We start from the raw sequence: 15,588 nt of genomic DNA on the forward strand, positions 1-15,588 counted from the left end.
CCTGCCACCTGACCTGTCCATGTCTCTGCTTGCTGCCTGGACCCTGCAATATTTATGGACCTGCCTGCTTCCTGAATGTCAGCCTGCTGCCTTTACTGTATGGACCATGTTCCTGCTTGCTGTCTTGACCAGTCCTTTCTATTGACCATTGCAAGACACCAGTCTTGCTCATCCTCTGCCGACAACTGCACTATTAAAACTACAGGTGGATGTTTGCTTTCCAAAATGTTGTCCTTTTGTGAGTGTTTCCATTGTCCTGGTGCTCCATGGCCTTCAAAAATCTGTCTGGCCTAAATGAATGATGACATTTGATCCTATTGGATATTTGTTTATAACAGAAAGTAAAAAATATTTTTTTTCAAAATGTTCGCTCTATTTTTGCCTATATCGCAACAAAATAAAAAACCCAGTGGTGATTAAATACCACCAAAAGAAAGCTCTATTTGTGTGAAAAAAATGATAAAGATTTAATTTGGGTACAGTGTAGCATGACATTGTGACAGCACTGAAAGCTGAAAACTGTTCTGGGCAGGGAGGGAGTAAAAGTGCCCAGTATTTAGGTGGGTAAAGGAAACAGGTTTTAAAAATTGAAAACTTTCTAAAATACATTACCCTGTTGAACCTTGTATGAAGTTTTAGTTTTTGGGTTTACATGTTATTTAATGCTGAGAAACAGTTAAGGCTTGATGTATTTTGCTTATGGATTTCATGGATTTCGTTTTTTTTCTTTCACCTGTGACCAATCACTTTTTGATTTTTTTTTAAGTATCTAATAATACTAAAGCAAACACAACTGGACTTGCTGATTAATCTAGAATAATCAGCTAGTCCAGTTGTGTTAGCCTTACTATCACTATTACCACAATGATCTGGATGACTAAAAAGCTTCACTGATATTCCTTAAAAATAGGGATGAGGTCACGTTTGCATTTCTTCGTCTAAATGGGCAGATGGAGTTAAACCAATCCAACAATCTGCTGTAAGGTTAAATATAGTAACTGTATCAAACCTCCAACAGCAATCAGTCTCTGGCTTTCATTACTGTAATCTCCAATCTCTTGAGGGTGGATCCAAAACTGAGGACATTAGCAGATTTATGAGGGTTAACTTGCTTAGGAAGTACATATTTCACTTACCTCAATGAAGCTGTATTAAGAGCTCTAAATTACATGCAAAGAAAATTCCTAGTTTTTTTAAACATTACACTTCACATGACTGAACACAGGTTTACTTGGCTAAGTGAAAAATGTAGTCCTTTAACAAATCATCCATATTGTGTTGCTGTCTTTGCTATGCACAACGTTATTACTATTTCTTTATCAGTCAGGCGTAAAGGGTATCTAAACCCAAGAACAAAAATATAATATATTTCAGCTTACCAGTCCTTAGATGTGGTGGTTGCATAATATTTCCTTTTTAGTGTGTTCCTGGCAAGATCACAAAATTAAAATAAAGGAGAATAAGGCTGAAAAGGGCAATAGCTTGCTTACACTTACAGTTGGGGGAGGCATTATAATGACGTGGTTGAGCTTTGTTTTTGCTCCCCTTTTAGCTGCAAAGATAGTAGCTAGGGGTGTACACATGCCGCAAGCATGATGCTTTGGAGTGCTGCCTATTATTTATTTATAGAGTATTATTCCTGAGTCTTTCTTTAGGAAACCGAATCTATGGTTCCATCACACGTATTCATGTAATTAACCCTTTATGCACTGATGTTGTGATTTGGATGTGCATTAGCTTATCTTCTAATTTTTTGGGGCAGGAATTATACCCCCTGACATGTTCTGTGTACACTATTCAAATTGATGAGCATGCAATGCATGCGGGTGCAGTGTGGTGGGTGGCATTTAGGGAATAAAAACTGGTGGTGAGGAGGTGACACAGCGCCTCCTCACCACCTGGCAAATGCCACTGAAAAGCGATATGCCCGCCGCAGTCTTTGTCCCTAGTGTACACAAGCCTTAATGCAGCCACCTAGAGCTTATAAGCTGCAATTTATTAAATTTTTATTTCTGGATTTAGACATTATTATCGCAATGTAAAGATAAATAATTATGTGCAAAATATATAAAGCCATTGAAACAAATTAGATTTCCCCTTTTACCAATCAGGCAACTAAAATCCAGTGGGTTGCTGTGGATATTGTCTTTTCCAGATGATCACTGATTTATTTTCTATGTTTGTAAGTTATTCTAACTCTGTTAAAGATAGTCACCAAAGTATTTGCATCTCAGAATAAGGATGTAGGGTCACAAGTTAAGCCTCCCAGGCACCATGCAGCACTTGGAGATTAGGCTGTGTTACATCCTTGAGACCCTGCTTCTGAACACTGTCTAGTTAGTTGGCATGCGTTATGGAATATCTGAGCTGACAGCACTTCATTATATAAAGGTCAGTCAGTTTCAGGTTAGGGTGTGTGCTGCTTGGCTAAATCACTCATCAGCTTTTGCAATCTCTCAGAGACTCTGGCAGCACGATCACCATGTCAACATCAATGTCTGCTCCTCTGCTTCTGCCAGTACAAGGGGTGTCACCCTCGCTGCAGAATTTTTTTCTTTTTTCATTGCTGAGAAACTGAGGACAAACTCTTCTGTCAGGTGAGACAGAAGCAGACAGAAGACATATTGCTAGGCAGTAGGCAGTAAACACAATTCTTCAGTTTTATTATAAGAATGCATGATAGTCCTCTCTGCAAGTATATTGTTCAGAAAATGAAGCTTCAGTTGCTTGTTTTAATTCACTGATCATACTCATAAAGAAAGGGATTAAAAAGGTCAACTCCAGCCAAAACGTATCTTGTATTTAGTTGATAGTGGATAGATTTGGGAAAAAGTAAATCCTTCTGTGAAATCTGTATTGCTGTCCTGTTAGAAAGATTTATTTTTCTTCTTTGACAGGAGAACAATAAATTAAGGGAGGGATTGTCTCGGGACAACAAAACACAGACAGTAATAAAACCTGACACAGGTTCTAACCCTGCCCCATTTTACTGAAAAGAAAAAATGTAATTTGTGGCTGTCTGCAAATATTGCTATATCACTTCCTGTCCTAATAGGAAATTAAATGAAATGTGTCCGATGTCCAATTGGGGCACAAACAGAAGTCAGGGTTTTGCTTGGGTTTGTGCTGTAATAAAATAAAAAAAGATGCTGAAGCTTGTAAAATGTGTACGTTATATAATAAATTAAAACTAAAAAAGGAGACCAGACCTATAAAGTAATCTATACCCAGCTTTCCTGTGGCCCATGTCTTAAAAATGCTGCACCCTGGCCATTGGAGGTAGTTCAAACTTCTGGTTGTGTGAATAAAGTCAAAATGGACAGGAGCACAGGATCCATTAAAAAGGCTGTAGTTCATTTATTACATAAAAAAACAATGGCACACTTACATTCCAGCAGCTTGTATCCAACTTGAATAGGTACAGGTCATTACTTGCACAAAAGCAACTAGATTGGGCTATGAGTGATAGCAGTTGTTAAACTCTGGTACCAGCTGGTTACAGACCCGCTCAGCTGCTGGAATGTAAGTGTGCTATTATGTAAGTATTGTAATAAATTATGGCCTTTTATAAAGCCTTTTAACTGGATCCCACGCTCCTGTCCATGTTGTCTTTATTGCATCAGTTATGCCGCGTACACACGATCGGACTTTCTGGCATACTTGGTCCAGCAGACTTTCCGACGGACTTTGTCCGCCAGATGCGCCGGACTTAAAAACGGACGGACTTGCCCACACGCGACCAGACTTTCCGGCGGGCTAGGTCCGCCCGTCTTTCCGACGGACTTTCGCCGGAGTTACGGCGGACTTTCAGAATGAACGAACTTGCCCACACAACAAGTCCGTTCATTTTAAACGTGACTCAGGTACGACGGGACTAGAAAAGGAAGTCAATCTTGCCGCTTTTATCGGCGAGATTGACACCTTGCAAGCCTCGTCGCGGGTCATACCAGGCCCTTAGGTCTGGTATAGATTATAAAGGGAAACCCCTACGCCGAAAAAATGGCGTGGGGTCCCCCCTAAAATCCATACCAGACCCCAATCCGAGCACGCAGCCCGGCCGGTCAGGAAAGGGGTTGGGAACGAGCGAGCGCCCCCCCCTCCTGAACCGTACCAGGCCGCATGCCCTCTTATTATAGGGGGCTCCCAGATTCCGATAAGCCCCCCGCCTGCAGACCCCGACAACCAACGGCCAGGGTTGTCGGGAAGAGGCCCTTGTCCTCATCAACATGGGGACAAGGTGCTTTGGGGTGGGGGGGCCCCCCGCAGGGCGCCCCCTCCCCCAAAGCACCCACCCCCCATGTTGAGGGCATGCGGCCTGGTACGGTTCAGGAGGGGGGGCGCTCGCTCGTCCCCACCCCCTTTCCTGACCGGCCGGGCTGCGTGCTCGGATCGGGGTCTGGTATGGATTTTGGGGGGGACCCCACGCCGTTTTTTCGGCATAGGGGCTTCCCTTTAAAACCCATACCAGACCTAAGGGCCTGGTATGCCTCACGCTCGCCTCAATAGGAAAATTTGTTTTTCCTATTGCAGCGAGCGCGAAATGCAATACCCTGCCCTTGCGTCATATCTGGTCCATTGGACCAGCATACAGACGAGCGGGCTTTCCGTCGGACCAGCACACAGACGAGCGGACTTTCCGTCAGAAACTGAGTCCGACGGAAAGATTTAAAGCATGTTTCAAATCTAGGTCCGGCAGACTTTTGGGGAAAAGTCCGCCGGAAAAGTCCGCCGGAGCCTACACACGGTCGGATTGTTCGGCGGACTCTGGTCCGCCGGACCAAGTATGCCGGAAAGTCCGCTCGTGTGTACGCGGCATTAGCCTGGATCAGTGAGAGGAGTTGCAGGAACCGATTGACCACAGGTGCCTTGAAACACAAACGTCCATAGATGGATGTAAATGTCCAACCGCACAGGAGGTATAAGCATGCCCCTGTTGAAGACCCCTAGGTCGAAACGCGTCGGGTACATACACCACTCTCTTTGTTGCCCATTTGTTTTTATCCACCGTGATCACGCTTTTATTTGTGTATGGTCGTTTTTGTCAATAAAAACATCCTTTTTTATCTGCACCATGTGGAGGCACATTCTTTTTGTTTCCACATTTACCGCATGAGATCCAGTCCCTCCAACTGCTCCTTTCGGGGGACCGTTTGTGAAACTTCTGATGCACGCTGGGACGGTTCGGTGTGAGGACGGTTCGTTGTGAGGACCCATCCGGTTGCCGGCCGAGATCCATACAGACCACAATCCAAGAGATTGGCGATTCCTGAGCTCCCATTCCACGTCATTTGTGACAAACTGCGCATGCGATTCCCTGTCGCTGACATGGGAATCCACAGAATCTGGTAAGAGGCTTTTTTGCACTTTCTCTGAATGACCCATTGGGACCCGGTTTCTCGGTTGGGAAGTCGCTGTATGATGCCAGGTGTTTTCTGACAACCATCAGACCATCACCACCCCTTGGAGTACTTATACCTCCTGTGCGGTTGGACATTTACATCCATCTATGGACGTTTGTGTTTCAAGGCACCTGTGGTCAATTAGTTATTTCTTGACTGTTTCACCATTTTAAAGACCTATATTCATTTGTACATGCGCTGCATTTTTCCATATGCCTATTTTGCTGTTTTTGTCAAACTGTATGCAGCAGCTTTCATTCATTTTACTGGTTAGCGCGGTGTTTTCTATTTACCTCTATCATTACAGCATGTACAAGCTGGCAGAAGGAACTGCTGCATGCAGCTGTGAGAAACCAGTATTCCACCCACCTATCCTGCAGTAGCTGGTCAGCAGTGAAACAGAGGTGTTTCCAGATAAAACTGTTACCAGTAAAACAGGGCCAGGCTGTAGATATTCAAATATTTACATATAGTTAACAAGTAGTAATTTAAAGCTTTAAAATAAGTCTTCACTGACACCTGTAGCTGCAAAAACTGTGGAGGGACTCATCCTCAAAGTTAATAAGAAAAACACAAGTTGTTCAAGTCACATCCCAGCAGTATGCTCTCTCCCCTCTTCCTATGCACCTGTTCTGTGTGTACATAACAGCCCTGGTGCCCAACGCACAGCCTGCGGACTGCCCATTATGTACAGCCTGTGCTGGCAGCATTAAGTACTGGCAGAGCCTTAGAGGTTGAACACCATGAAAACAAACATCACCAACTATTCTTTAAGTTTTCCTAAAATGGTGGTAAACTCTAGGAATGAAAAAAAATGTTCCCCTTGCAAGGCACTATGATAATGTGCTAGTATGTATCGCATACTCGCACATTATGAAAGACGTACCTTAAAATGAAGCCCTCCAGCAGCAACACTGCAGAGGCTTCCATCTTCACCCGGTCTTCCTTTTGGGTTTATGGACTCCGGCTGTCTGACTGGCTGAGCCACGATGATGTCACTTTCAGCCATGGCACACAGCTCTAAAGGAACGGCACGGGAATGCCATTCCTTCAGAACACATGCGTCGGTGACGTCACCGGCTGCTGCTGGCTAGAATATCTCCTAAACAGTGCATGTTTACGAGATATTCATTTCACCTTGAGGTAAGCTTTGTTATATGTTTACCTGTAGTTAAAAATGCAAACAGTGGGTTTACTACCACTTTAAGGAGGGTCAGCCAAGTGTACTTCCTTCACAGCCCATGAGACAAGGGCATTTGAATGTGTGTGGCTGGGACTGACAGTTGATGTCAGAGAACAACAAGAGAATAAAATGAAAATAGAAGTTAATATGAGTTTACATAATTTTTTAAAGTATTAAACTGCTGTCTGTATTAAAGTTCTCTAAATTACATTGTGTTAGTCGCCATTATAGCACACAGTATTTTGTGAGTTAACTTAGGGGCAGAATGCTGTACAGGGATGGATGGGAGGCCCTGGATTTCACTTACTTTAAAATCATCCATACATATATATGGTAGGCCGATTCTTTGGCATTTCCTTTCACACATGTGAACTCCGTGTCAATGTGGTCTTCATTGTGGGAATGCAAAAACAGTTGATAACAAATGATATGTATATATCTATAACTGGAATAAGCTGACAACACAAATTTGCAGGTATCTGCAAGTAATTAAAGTATCTGTATTGCTGATCAGCACTGCACAGTGTTTCTAATAAGGATCAGAGAGAATTATGCTATAATTAAATGTGTTCCATTGATTTCCATTAATGAGACACCATTGATAAAGCTACTGAACACACTTAGAGAAAGTCTAGTTTAGAAATGGAAATCACATATGAAAGAGATACAGGTTGAGAAAGCGAATGGATGGATTATTTTTCCTATTAAATATCAAATTTACTGTACTGATTGCAGAAATGAAACATCGGACAAGTGTCACAAAACGGAGCAGTTTAAAATAAGCTAAAATAAAGGTAAATCTTTATAGAGTTTTTGTTTTATCTCTTAAAAATATTGATTTAACATAATAAATAAAAGTAGAATATGCTTACAGTAATATTTTCTTAAAAAAATACCCACTCTTACTATAAGGCTCCATTATTTTTTAAACAGGAAATTATAAAGGCATTTACGAAATATTTTACACAATCCATCATGGTAACAACCATTTCATTTAATTGCACCTTGTATGCTTCTTGCATTAAGCTGCTTATAGGACAGAGTCATAAAAGAGTGAAAGTATTTGATTTACTAAAGCAGAAGTGAGTGTTCTACTCCTTTAGTAAATATGCTCCAGAAGAGCTCAGTAGTAATTTTTTTAAACATTCAGTAAACTGTTTTATGAGCTTATGTACAGGAAAACATTTAACTGTAAACTTTCAAAGTGCCACTTTATGTGCTGCTGGTCATTCTTTAGCTTCCTTACCAGCTGTTTTGGGATTACAACTGGATAAAGCTGAACACTGTGTACAATGCACTACATAAATATATACAGCTCTACTGAAAAACGTTTTAAAATTTGCTAAAAATATCCAGATAAGTTGAGGGCACAGTAAAAAAGTGTTTATTAAATGTCTTACTGATTTCAATTGATACCTAGTGACAGTTTAAACCATAATAGCATATATTGCTACTATCAATGTGTAAGCAGTGGTTTCTCTGCAGCAGTCTGACATGCCCCCTGCTGTGTCAGAGCTGGATCTTTCCAATTAACAATCCAGATACATGGAAGATAGAGTGAAAAGTGGTTTTCCAGCCAGGAGAATGGGTCATGGTATCCTCAATGAATCTGGACTGTTTTTTTGTTTTTTGTTTTTTTTTTTCTTGTTGCTTTTTTGTTTTTGTTTTTTTTTAGCCAAAGTACAATTGGAATAAAAGGCTAAATACATATAATACTGATACTACATAACAAAAAAATAGTTTCTGAAATGAACAGAAACAGGATATTGTGTCAGAATCCAAATTGAACAGCTGTTTATTTTCCACATTTATTAATTACAGTAATTTGGGATTTGTCTAGAGTACTTCCTAGCTGTTTGAAAAGTGCAATGTGTAAAGTGCAAAGTCTTTTATTACTTAGTAATCTCATTGTAAGATATTCATATTGAAAATCCTAATTGTGCCACAACCTTTACAACTGGTTGTAAAGCCTTAGGTTTTTTTTATTTTAATGCATTCTATGCATTAAGGTAAAAACTTTGTGTGCCGGGGATCCCCTCCAGGTGCCCCCCTTATGATTACCTGAGCCTCATTGTGATCCAGTGCTGTGCATGAGAGCAGCAGCTCTCCCTGCTCTGTCCGTCCTCACAAAGCAGATTGATAGCAGCAGGAGCCAATCAATCAAATTCTGTGATGAGGGAGCAGGAAGCGGGGCCATGCCCGGCTGTATGTGTCTATGGATGCAGGCAGCGGAGATGGGGAGCGAGCCCGCACAAGTGCCCTCATAGGAAGCAGCTTCCTATAAGGGCACTGGATAAAGACGAGGAGCCAGGAGCGTCAGTGAGTCCCGGTAAATAGAGGGTTGGGGACAAAACCACTGCACAGAGCAGGTAAGTATGTTTGTTATATTAGTTAAAAAAAAACTAAGTTTTACAAACACTTTAAGAATCCAGTTCCTCATGATAGTTTTCTAATTTTACAATAATTAACAATGTGCAAACTGATCCAGATAGCCAGGTTTGGATCTGCTGTATTTTCTTTTTTCCAATTACTTATTTAATAAATAAATGAACTAAAAAAATAACTTGCTACCAGTGCAGAATATCAGGCATAAAGGTTTGTTTCCACATAGTAAGCAAGCCAAACCATGCAAGTCCACTGCTAAATTTATAACCATCCATCAGCATAGGACAAGAGTTTTAAAAAGGGCCAACTTTCAAACTGTTCCACAATGTGCTGTGAAAAATTGGGGGTATGCAGGTAAGTTGCTACTCCTGCTCATCTTGAGTACCAGTGCGTCTTTGAAACAAGAAGCACCCTTTTAGCCCCCCTCTTAAAGAGTTGTTTGAGATAACAACTATTAAACTGAGAGTTGTTATCGTCCTCAATGGGTAGGACAAGATACTCTCATATATCATAGGTGAAATTTGCTTGAAAAATATGTGTCATCTATTTCATAGTCATTAATTTGGAGATTTTAGTGTTCGTTTATTTATTTACTTTTTGCTATTTATTGTTCTTTGTGTTGTACTATAATTCCTCTGTTTTGTGTTTGATTATTATTTGTGTACTGTGGCTGTAATTTATGTTTTTATTTTACTTCTTTCACTGCCTTTGTTTTCTTTTGGTAAAAACTGTACAAAAATTAGGCTAATGAGTGGTGCACAGCCACATCATTCATTCACAACTACAAGTCTTGTCTCCCACTGTAGTAGATGGACTTGAAGTTGTAGTGGATTGTGAGTGTGCTTTGAAACTGACAGCCCATACAGAGGAACAGGCACAGAGCTCTAGGCAGTGTCTGCAGGAGCCCGACATTGCACTTGTGATCCACGGATCACTGGCACAATGCTCTGAAGACTTTTGTGAAAAAATAATAAACACACATAACTTGCCTTTGCTGTAAGGTGCACAAGGAAAGGCAATGCACATCACAAACAAAGAAAGGATTTCCCACTTTACTTACCAGCCAGGCTGCAAAACCCTCTGTTTTTTAATGTAAACTGTTAGACAGAGCCAATTTGGTTATTTTGCAGGCTGGTTGATAAGTATGCTGGGAAAGCCTTGTTTCCATTGTGTATTGCCCTTCCATGTGCAACTTTCTGCAAAGGCCAGTAGAGGTTGGGGTGGTTGCCACTTTTTTGTATCGCTGGATGAATTGGGCAAAGGGACACAATGGATGCTTTTGCTGCCATTGTGCTCTTGCTGGGCATCATGTGCATCCTTGTGCCTTTAAGGGGGGTGGGCTCCCTCCAGGCATACCTGCCCATAATCTATCCATTCTTGTACGAATTCCTACTATGGAAGCTCTGGAAATTTAGAGTTAGGACCACAGTATATACAGAGGTCCCTTGACACGGGCACAGTGGCTTACGCATTTATTGCAAATGTGTGCAAAAAAACCCTCTGTTTTTAACGTAAACTGTTAGAAAGGGCCAATTTTGCAGGCTGGCTGGTAAGTGTGCTGGGAAATCCTTTGTTTGTTTGTGATGTAGATCTGTTATGCTTGTTTTCTTTTTAAATGTTCTTTACAAAACCTGGATCAATCATGGATTGAGCTGGGAATCTCCAGTAATGACTGTGACAGAATGTCAGACCTGGTAACTCAGGAGCATAGATCTAATGCACTGCAACCAACATAAGTAGCTAATGAATGATTCGACTTCCTTCAACCTCCTAAAGACTGCACTATCAATTTTGAGTGGACTGATCCTTTATTTAGGAGTTGCAGTGGTACAGTAGTGATCTTACATCATTTGGTTTTAATTATTTTTAAGTAGTGTAACATTACATTCTAAATGAAAGTAAAATTCAAGGCTAGAATTAACTAAGCTTGAATTGCTCCCGCCCCTTCTAACACCTATACTAAATACCATGTCGAAGTAAGATGTATATACTTGCCTATTCTCAGAACGTTCTGGTACGGTGAGGTGCCAGCTATAAGGGAGAGGAGAGAGCGTTGACAACAGATGGAATGCCTGAGCCTTGAAGTCATCCATGGGCCTACTATGGGACATCTGTTGTCCATTGTCCCTCCTTTCCCCTGGAGCCGGCCACTGGGAGCTGATCACATGACCAGAATGCCCCGAGAATAGGTAAGCATACGCGTCTTCTGTCTACAGGGTAGTTAGTATAGGTGTTAGAAGGGGATAAGAGCAGTTTTTAGCTTAGTAAGCTTTAAATAAGCTGCACATTTTTTATAGTGACGTACTGCCCTATCAAATTCTTAATATTGCACATCATATATTTATATTTTGTTCCTTACTTTCCTTCCAAGTTAACTAATATATAAGTAAATACACAGCCAATAAAACCTTGTGCAGCTGCTATTTCAAACCGTTATTGGAAAATTACTTAAAAAGTGCAGGCTCACAGGATAAACCTGTCAGCAAATAGCGCTTGCAAAGTGAATAATTAGAAATTAACTAATCATATATTCTGTGTTCTTAAACAATAAGATGAACCCCTAAATGGATGCCAAAGTGGAACTAATAAAAACATTAAAAAACAATACATATGAACCAAGTAGGTTCCAAAAATACATATACAAAATTGTGTTAAAAAAGTGCTCAGTCTCAAAACATAGTGCACATGATGCAATCATCCACGTCAATTAAGTGCCTTGTGCTTTTCTTCATATATTGCTTTTCATTTCAGTGCCACCAATTCACTGTGTGTAAGTTAAAGGTCCCTACTCACCAGATGTAGTTGACCCTCTTGTCATATGACAAAGAGGAGTCAAAAGGGCTTTAAGTGGTCTCTCACAGATTCGTGATGGTCTCCGGGAATCCCCGATGTTCGTTCTCCCCGCGGTGGACACTGAAGGCAAATAAATTATGGAGGGAAAAGAGAGAAGGACGGGCCTTTCACAGTGTAAAAAAGTTCAGTTTTATTGGTAAAAGGCTCCTTAGCTGATTACAGACATCAGATAAAAATTACGGGCATCTAGTCAGCGGACTAGACTCCGGTGTGCGTTCCAGCTGCATAAGGGTCTACACACTGCGCATTCCAACTTGACGTTCCACTTGGATTTCTGAAAAGGTAACGTGGTGACGAAACGCATCAAGTTAGAACGCACGGAGCATGGACCCTTGCGCAACTATAACGCACATCGGAGTCTCACTGGCCCGCTGCTTCCATTGACTATTGGGGTGCCCATATTTTTTATCTGATGTATGTAATCAGCTAAGGAGCTTTTTACCAATAAAACTGAACTTTTTTACATTATGAGAGGCAAGTCATTCTCTCTTTTTTGTCCATAATTGATTTTATGCTATGAGTGTCCACCGTGGCGAGAATGAACATCGGTGATTCCTGGAGACCATCACGGGTCTGTGAGAGACCACTTAAAGCACTTCTGGTGAGTAGGGGACCTTTACCTTACACACAGTGTATTGGTGGCACTGAAATCAAAAGCAATATATGAAGAAAAGCACAAGGCACTTAATTGATGTGGAGGATTGCATGTGTTTTGGGACTGAGCACTTTTTAAACACAATTTTGTATATGTATTTTTGGAACCTATTTGGTTCATATGTATTGTTTTTTATTGTTTTTATTAGTTGCACTTTGGCATCCATTTAGGGGTTCCTCTTCTTGTTTAAGAAAATGGGATACAATGGTACCTTGGATTACGAGCATAATTCGTTCCAGAAGAATGCTTGTAATACAAAGCACTCGTATATCAAAGCGAGTTTCCCCATAGGAAATAATGGAAAATCAGATAATCCGTTCCAGTGGCACTGATAGTGTATGCAGGACCGCATGTAACCAGAGGTGGGGGGGGCGCTGGAGACATTCGGAAACACCCAGAGAGCATTCGGAGCTGCTCGGATGCACTCGGAGAGGCTCAGAGACATTCAGGAACGGAGTGTTTCTGAGTGTTTTCGAGCGGCTCCGATTGTCACTGGCGTCCCCGCACCTCTGGCCAAATCCGTTACTGCACACCCCAGAGGTTTGAATCCTGCTCGTTTTGCAGGATTATTTAAAAATAATAGCTCGTATTGCGAAGCGCTCGTAAACCACGTTACTCGCAATCTAAGGTATTACTGTATAAGATTATTTAATTATCTAATTATTAACTTTTCACATTGCAAGCGCTATTTGCTGACAGGTTTATCCTGTGAGCCTGCAATTTGTAAGTCCTTTTCCTTCCAAGTTGTTTAACTTTTCCAAACATTCTTTCACATTTTATTGACTCTGTCCATTGCATGCAGTCAGTATAATACTTCAATTTTGTTCTGAAAGTCTGCACAATAAACAAAGACACATTCTCATAATACAGTATACGCTGTATGCACCATCTATGAAAACATTACTAATGGCCTCCTATCAATAAGCTTATTTCCCTGTGAACAGCACAAAAATAAACACTTATACAAAATACATTGGAATGCATCTTTAAAAATCTATTTAAAAGTCTCATGTCTTTATTAATAATGCTCTGCAATGGTGTCCAATAGCTCCATAGTTCATAGGGACAGCATCAAGTAACTCCAAGCCTCACAACCTCATATTCACTATTCAGCTTTTTGGCTGCCCATTCTGTGTGATAGGATTTATCTTTTCTAGTGAGACTTCTGCATCGTAATCCAAAATACCAGAGAATGCTGGAGACATTTTGTCTAAACTTTTAGATAAGCCACTCTCCTCCTCTTTTTTCAGGACTTCCTCTTCAGGACAGATAATCGCATGTGGGATCAAGTAAACTAAATTACACTCATTAGGAATGGAACCTTTGGGCTCTTGGTGGCATGAGTAGAGCACTGCCCCATTATTGTTTATGCTAACTGTTTCTATAGCATTGTTTGATGTAGGGCAAAGCCTGTAGCAGCCTAGCAAGTTTGAGAAAGCCTTTCGGAAATCAGCATTAAAAGCATATATGATGGGATTTAATGAAGAATTGGCCCATCCGAACCATACAAAAATGTCAAATGTGGTGGAGCTAATGCAGAAAGGTTCTGCTCCACGCATGTAGACACTGGGGTCACAAAACGGCACCATACAGTTTAATATGAAGAAGGGCAGCCAGCAACATACAAAAACTCCCATGATCACTGACAAAGTCTTCAAAACCTTTGTTTCCCTTTTAAATGAGGTCTTCAAAGAGCTTTCAGGTTGTTGGCAATCAATGCTACTTCCATTGCCAGTGCTGTTTTGACAGTTCTTGGCATGCACAGCTGCCCTTTCCAGAGCTGAGATGCGTCTTATTTGTTTTGCTGCTATTCTGTATATTCTTGTGTAGGTTACAATCATAATGGCCACAGGTATATAGAAGCTAATAAGAGATGAGGAAATTGCATATGTCCTATTTAAGCTGGAATCACAATTATCCATTGCAGTGCTTTGAAATGTAATGTTCAGATCAAAAAAACTAGTTGTCTTTGCTTTATGCCAGTTAAGCTGCACAGGAATGAAAGATATTAGGACTGATAAAGTCCAAGCCACACTTATCATGATAAAGGCTACTTTTGGGGTCATTTTTCTCTCATATCTAAAAGGGCTTGAGATGGCCCAGTACCTATCAACGCTGATGACACAAAGGTTCAAGATGGATGCCGTTGAGCACATAATATCAAAAGCTACCCATATATTACAAAATGAACCAAAAGGCCAGAAGCCAGCAATCTCAGCAATAGCTTTCCAAGGCATGACCAGCACTGCCACTAGAAGGTCAGACACTGCTAAAGAGATCACAAAAAAGTTTGTGACTTTTGACCTCAGATGACGAAACCTGATGACAGCTGCACAGACCAATGTGTTTCCCAGAAGGGTTGAAAGTATTAAAACAGAAAGGAAACATCCTGTTAAGATGCGAAAAGATGAATCCTTTTCTGCAAGCAATATTTCTCCATCCATACTGGTTGTATTTAAAGTCATATTGCCTTGTAGAAACACAGCAGTAGCATGTATTGCTAGAAATACAGTTTTCTGTATTGTTCTCTCACGTGCCCATTTTGTTTCCTGGCTTTCTTTTTCCCAAGCAGTTACACAGTCCTAGTGTAAACCATTTGTCATTTACTAAAAGCCATTTGAGCAAGCTGACATCAATAGGCTGTCATTGCTAAGTTAATGGTTGGTGTGGCAGCAGGACACAAGACTAGACAACTGACATTCTGTTATACTATTGATAGTACGCAATTTCCGCTGCCCAGACTGGGGGAAATAGGTTATTGATCTTGCAGTCTAGTCATCTTTCTGACTGGTTCTCTTTATCGATTGCTTCTTTTCCTTTTACATGCTCGTGCTTTGAATTAACTTTCCAACTTGTAATCACAGGCCATCCTTCTATGCAGAAAAGTGCTTCTGTATAGTCAGTTTTTTGGGCTCCTCTTTCTACTTTTGCTACAGAAAGCAATCACTTCTTTGTCTTCACCAGGCTGTTGAAAAAAAAAAAGAAAAAAAAAAAGAATTTTATTGCTTTAGCAAAATAACGTTACTTTTTTTCTTTTCATAAGAGTCCTTCCTACACTATTCTGAAGTTCTAATCTTCCATTGCTAGGAAATCCTTAAGTGCTATAATGTAGC

The 15,588-nt window shown here is 40.8% G+C and overlaps 1 protein-coding gene across 2 annotated transcripts in view; it reads right to left on the minus strand.

The window, feature by feature from the left end:
* Positions 1–12,617: 12,617 nt before the first annotated feature.
* DRD1 (dopamine receptor D1) overlaps positions 12,618–15,588 on the minus strand; it is a 99,362-nt gene continuing 96,391 nt past the window's right edge. For both annotated transcript variants that reach the window (XM_073620609.1, XM_073620607.1), the window contains exon 3: positions 12,618–15,440. In XM_073620609.1, coding sequence (XP_073476710.1) covers positions 13,585–14,940 — 1,356 coding nt within the window. In that variant the 5' untranslated portion in view covers positions 14,941–15,440 and the 3' untranslated portion in view covers positions 12,618–13,584. The remainder of the gene's footprint in view (positions 15,441–15,588) is intronic.

Source organism: Aquarana catesbeiana, linkage group LG03, assembly GCF_042186555.1.
Source record: "Aquarana catesbeiana isolate 2022-GZ linkage group LG03, ASM4218655v1, whole genome shotgun sequence".
Lineage (NCBI taxonomy): Eukaryota > Metazoa > Chordata > Amphibia > Anura > Ranidae > Aquarana > Aquarana catesbeiana.